Source organism: Lynx rufus, unplaced genomic scaffold, assembly GCF_022079265.1.
Source record: "Lynx rufus isolate CCGP_SWC_20201006 ecotype Redwood Valley unplaced genomic scaffold, mLynRuf1.p SCAF_9, whole genome shotgun sequence".
NCBI lineage: Eukaryota > Metazoa > Chordata > Mammalia > Carnivora > Felidae > Lynx > Lynx rufus.
The window spans coordinates 12,243,176-12,249,175 of record NW_025814897.1 but is presented as its reverse complement, the minus strand read 5'-3'; the positions used below and the strand labels follow the sequence as shown (position 1 = coordinate 12,249,175).

At 51.4% G+C, this 6,000-nt stretch overlaps 1 protein-coding gene across 2 annotated transcripts in view; it reads right to left on the bottom strand.

Moving 5' to 3' along the window:
* Window positions 1–668: 668 nt before the first annotated feature.
* ZBTB16 (zinc finger and BTB domain containing 16) overlaps window positions 669–6,000 on the bottom strand; it is a 192,005-nt gene continuing 186,673 nt past the window's right edge. For both annotated transcript variants that reach the window (XM_047070986.1, XM_047070987.1), the window contains exon 7: window positions 669–5,605. In XM_047070986.1, the coding sequence (XP_046926942.1) occupies window positions 5,376–5,605 (230 nt within the window). In that variant the 3' untranslated portion in view covers window positions 669–5,375. The remainder of the gene's footprint in view (window positions 5,606–6,000) is intronic.

Below are 6,000 nucleotides of genomic sequence, written 5' to 3'. Positions count from 1 at the left end.
AAAGTGTTAGAAAAATACATTGCAAAGTGGGCATGTGCCTTGGAAAATATGGCATAAAAGGCCGCAGAACTACACCAGAACTTTCTCTTCCCCCATCCCCAGCCAGAAATCTCAGTTCCTCCAGTGTTACCCACCCCAGAAACGTCAGAAAAAACAAAGCAGCCTTTTTCTTTTTTTTTTTTTTTTTAAAAAAAGGGGACACTTCAAGCCAGAGACAACTGAATTAACTTTATTCTCTTCTAACTGCAGATTCAAGGTATACAACTGAACATTGCTATTTTTCTTATGAGACTTATAAATAAAAATACAAAAAATGTTCACTACAAAAAAATCTACTGTTAGTAGGATGTAAAAAATATTCTCTTTGCTATAGAAGGCACAAACTTCACTTAGTGACACATGGAGAGAGAAAAAAAACCTGCAGCAGTAAATTCATTTTTTTCTTTTTTTTCTTTTTTTCCTTTTTAAATCTTGTCAGAAACACTGAAATTACAAAGAAACGCATCAATCTACACGGAACGAAGGCAGATGCGGAAAGCTGCGACCAGGACCGCACTGACATTGGGTGACATGGGGACTAGACCACAGAGGGACTGGCAAGCAGGGCTGGGGCTGGGGCTGGGCCGGGGCAAGGGGGGAGGGGGGAAGGGGGAGGGGGAAGGAGGGCGGGGAGAGAGAGATTTGTAAAAAAAAAAAAAAAAAGAAAGAAAGTAACCGGTAAAATTGAAGAAACAAAATTGGGCAGCCTCCTAAAATTAGGCTAAGAGGAGGTGCTGAGGTAGACATGAACTAGAACGTCAATTAATTAAAAACACGAATTCTGTAATACAGAGCGATAGGACTGGCACTTGTGCTGTCACCACAGAAGACAAGCCACAAAAACAAACAAGTAACAAAACGAAACATAATACCCAAACCAAAAGGCTTAGTTTTGCTTGGTCCAGCAGGGCAGCGGGGGCCCCCAGTGCTATAATTTACATACATATATATATATATTTATCTTTATATATATGGGTTGGATGTCATGGTGCACCACCACGGCTTTGTAACCTCACAAAGATCATGCATAACACTACGTGAACAAATTCTATGACACACACCAGGAGGCTGGTACCCTGTCTGCAAAGTGGGCCATCAAGGACCCAGGAAGGCAGGGCCGGCAGCCGACAGGCCTGCGAGGCCCGCACCCCTCTCTCCCCACCCTCTTCCCCTGACCCAACCTCCCTGGTCTCTCTTGCACCCTCTCCCGGCTGGCTCTGCCTTCTCCACCCATGAGCGCCACGGAGCAGGGTCAGTCTGGCTTTCTTCCCTCCTACTGAAACGTCCAAGGAAGTGCTGCCGTGAAGCTCCAGGAAGGAGGAAACCAGATGGAAGAGGAAAAAGATAGGACAGAGGCCCGGGAAAAAATGAACAGAGTCTGATCTTTCTCTGCTTTTCGAACACGTGGTGCCCCAGCTTTCACTCTTACTGGACTCTCCACAAATCTCGTCCTGCCCGCCACCCTCACTGGACAGTCCAAAGGCTGCCCCACCACTGCTCACCCCTGCAGCCGGCCGTACCAACAGCATCTAGGAGGGTACCATACACTTGTGAAAAATTGCAGCAAATATTGTGTTTTTTTTCTACACACGGAGAAACGTTCAGGCACAAAGACTAAACAAGCCCGCATTGCATCCCTGGATTGTACTGAATCACTGGGGCCCCTGGCCTCCCTACCCACCCCTGCACCCCAGATCTACCTTCCCCATATCCGTGGCCTCCTCCAAAGCAGCCCAAAGCAGCAATGATATTTACTATTTTATATCTCTCTCTTGCTATATATATATATATCTATATATTTGTCTATCCTATATACACATAGGATTTTAATGCTTTGAATGAGTGAAGGAGTGAATAGGGAAAGAGCACATGATGGGTAAATGTCACCAAAAGCATTAAGGGACACGCCTGTAGGAGCTGAACACTAGAAAGGGACCATTAAGCAGCTCGGACTTTCCCGGCTGGAGAAGTTTCGCTAATGCTGGGTAAGGCAGTAGCGGGGAGGGTCGTCAGCGGTAACACAGCTAAAGGCAGCAGGTGGCCAAGGGGCCAGATGGCAGAATGGAGAGGGAAGTAACACTCAGCTCTCACCTGGGGAGACAGCACCCTCTGCCCTCCTAGTCTCCCCAGCCCCCTTTATTCAGACACATCTGAAGACTCCAGATAATTTTTGACCTTCGCCTTGGCCCTTAGGCCTGGCAAAGAAGGCCTTGGCAAGGTCAGAATTACTTCATCTTTGTGAGTAGGAACCTAGCAAAGAGGCATGTTGGACTCTATCCGGGTGTCGAGGCTTCGTCGGGGAGGAGGGGAGAGCAGAGCCAACACGGGTGTCTCCCATTCAGTATCCTTCAGAAACCACCCATCCTGACCCTCTGTCCTCATTTCCCTGCTAGGGTCCCTCAGGGACGGTGGGGGGCAGACAGGTGCTCACTTAGTACCATCCGATGCTGCAACACCAGATTACAACAATACTGCGTGACTGAACACACAACCACACACAAAAAGCACACACGCGCACACACGCACACACAGAGGGGTATTTTGGTGGTGGCGGTGGTGGATTTTTTTTTTTTTTTGTCTTTTTTCTTTCCTATTCACATTACAAAAGGAAAAAAGGGCAAGGTCCTGCAGAACTGACGAAGGAACTAACAAACATTACAAAAATATTACAATTTGTAAATATTAGCTCAACCCTCTCAGCTTTTATGAACAGGGCAGGAGACCCAGGCTGCGTGGGAAGGGTGGGGGCGAGTGAGAGGTGTCAGCTACGTCTATGGAATAGTTTCTTTTTTTTTTTTTTCCTTCCCCACCGAAGTTGCAAGAGATCTTGCTGTTAAAATATTGTTTTCGGGGGTTTACAGACCCCCTTCTTCCCAGGCTGGGGGAGGAAGCATAGTGCATAAACATTTCTTACAGACCGCCCCTCCCCCAGATGATTTGCCTCTTTTCACATTATCAACACGACAACTGCTCTAGTCACATAGTTCAACTTTTTTTGTCCTTTCCAAAGCACTAAGTCATTATTACAACTGCAAAAGAGCATCCTCCCTACCTGACCATCCCCGACCGACAGTCTAGTGACACGGTCCCCCCAAGTTCCGATCCCCCCCCACACAATTTTTAAGGCCTTCAAATTTGGTGGGCAGGATTGCAGGGGAGGGCAGGAGGGACGGGGCCGAGGGACAGGGGGGTGGTCACAGCAGCACCCATCCCTCCGACTTCCCTAGAGCCCTCACAACCCTTCTCCCCAAAACCACTTCCCCAAAACCACTTTTAAAACCCTAAGATAAAAACGCAGCCACAACTTTCTCAGAGAGAGAAAGGAAAGAAAAAAAAAGAAAACAAACAAACAAACACAACTCTTACAAATAAAGCATGAGATGAAACGGAGGGCCCATCCCAAAGCGAACCAAATATTGCAAACGTGCTTTCCAAAATTCAGCGGGGGGGGGGGGGGGGAGGTTGGGGGGAAGGAGGGAAACAGAGCAGCAGAAAGGGAGGCAGCAAGGGAACAAAAGAACTGGAGGAACATAAGAGGTAGCTTTTAGAAAAACAACACCCCCACCCTAACGCAACAAAACAGAGGCCGGCTCATCCCCACGCCAGCCCTGCAAAAGAGACCCATTTTGGCAATGATAACGCACACAGAGGCGGGGCCACACGGTTGCAGGGATCTGAATAATACAGGCCCCCAGGCCCAAAGGTCCCAGCAAATTCTAAGAAAGGTAGGATATTCTCCAGAGTGTTTTAGGCTGAACCCTTGCTGGGTACAGAGGACTCTGGGAGGCCCTGGGCAGAGCCAACGGTGACTCCAGAGTGCCCCTGACACACCCTCCCTTTCGCCCACCTTCTGCTGACCCCGGCTCTCACGTCCTGATCCTGAGTACTCCACTCCTTCCGTCCAGCTCTGTCCAGCTGGGATGGCAAAGGGCCGTGGCCAGCTGAAGTCTACTAAACCAACTATTAATTTATACAAGAAACAGAAAAGAACGTCCTCCCCATTCCTCCAACCCCCAACCAAAAAAGAGATACAGGGGTTAAAAAAGCTCATGAGGTCACAAAAAACTGAGGTAATTCAAGTACAATGTGCTAACAGGGGAACAGGGGACACAGAAAAGAAGCAAAACATTTACATAAGGGCCAAAGCGCTTTCTACTCCTCTTCCTCCTCTCCTTCCTCCTCCCTGGGAACTTGCGGGGGGGCGGGAGGGGGGTGTTGCCCTGAGAGCCAGGAACTCTGTGCTGCTCTCTGGACCAGGGCTGGGGTCCCCACCCCCAACCAGCTAGCCCAATCCCCGGGCAGGGCGTCCCCTTCTCCAGGTGTAGGACACATCTGGGCACATCCTTCCCTCGGACAATGAGCCCTTTCACGGACGCCTTCTCCTAGGGCCTGAAATAGGGGTGGTAGGGATTGGTGTTGGTTTGCTTGGTGGGACGGTATAGGGTTAGTTATGTTTTCCCATTTTGGAAGCGAAAGCAGCTCAGCAGGAACCTCGCTCATGACAGGGCTTGACTAGGGTGGGGTACTCCGTTTATTTTGTGTTCTCAGAAAGCGGAGGGTGGGGTGAGGGGGCTGTGGAGTCCAATGCAGCTTCCCAGCTAGGGAGCTAAGCCAGGAGGGAAGGCGCTGCCTGATGCATGAGGGGCTGGGCACCCCTGCACTTGGGAGGGGCCTCTTGGAGGCAGGGAGCAAGGAGCTGCGGGACGGGCAAGAGCCACGAGGCTGCTGAACACCTTGAGGGGACACCCCAAGCGGCAGAGCTGGGGGGTGGGGGGCAACAAATGAACTGAGTGGTGGGAGGGAAGGAGAGCCCCTCCCACTCCACTCTGCCCCCAGAGCTGCCATGTGACCATCGACTAGTGACTGTGACCCAACCCAGCCCCACCACCTGCGGGCCCCCTCCCTCTGAGGGCGACAGGCAAAGATTGTTTGGCTCTGACCACAGCACCCCTCACCCCCTCCCTAGCCTCCACTTCTGGATGCAAAAGGAGGGTCTGGGTGGAGGGAAGAGAAAAATATACCACCAAGTGAGCTAAACAAACCATGCTCACCCCAACCCAAGAAAATGAAGCCAACCTCCAGCCAGGGAGGAGGGACAGAGGCCGCCGGGGAGGGGTGGTGGCGGGGCATCCAGGTCACTTGGGAGCCCCAGAGAGAGTCCGAGGCCAGACAGCTATCAGGTTTCCTTTTTCTTCTCTCTCTTTTTTTTTCTTTTTTTCTATTTCCTTTTTTTTGTCTTTTTCTTTGTTTTTTTTCCACAGTCCTTCCTCGACTTCATCCTGCCCTAACTCTTCTCTCCCGGCTGCCCGCTCCCCCGCCACTGCCGCCGTCTTGCCTCACACGTAGCACAGGTAGAGGTAAGTCTTCTCTATCCTCCAGTCGGGCGGGATCTCCTCGGGCTTGTGGCCCTTCATGTGCTTCTGCATAGAGGAGAGGCTGGGGCAGTATTCCGTGCAGATGGTGCACTGGTAGGGGGAGGCGCCGTTGTGCGTGCGCAGGTGCTTAATCATGGCCGAGTAGTCCCGGGAGCGCTGGTGGCACAGCTTACACTCAAAGGGCTTCTCACCTGTGGGGGGAGGGCAGGAGAGAGCCAGGACACAGGGAGAGGGCCGTGAGGGTCTCGCCAGGGCTGCTCTGGGCCCTCGCTCCACCCCCAGGCTCTCTGGAGACTTGGGCCCCTCTAGTTTAGCACCTCCCGCTAGAACTTTCCGCGATGACAGATGCACCATCCAATACGGTAGCCACTGGACACAAAGAGCTACTGAGCACCTGAAGCACGGAGGCACCATCCAGTATGGCCGCCCCTGGCCACACGGAACTACTAAGCACCTGAAGCGTGGATACACCATCCAATATGGTAGCCATTGGCCACAGAGAGCTACTGAGCACCTGAAGCGTGGCTAATGCCTCTGGAACTACATGCTCAGTGGCTCAGAGGGACTTCATGGTTCCTCATTTCAG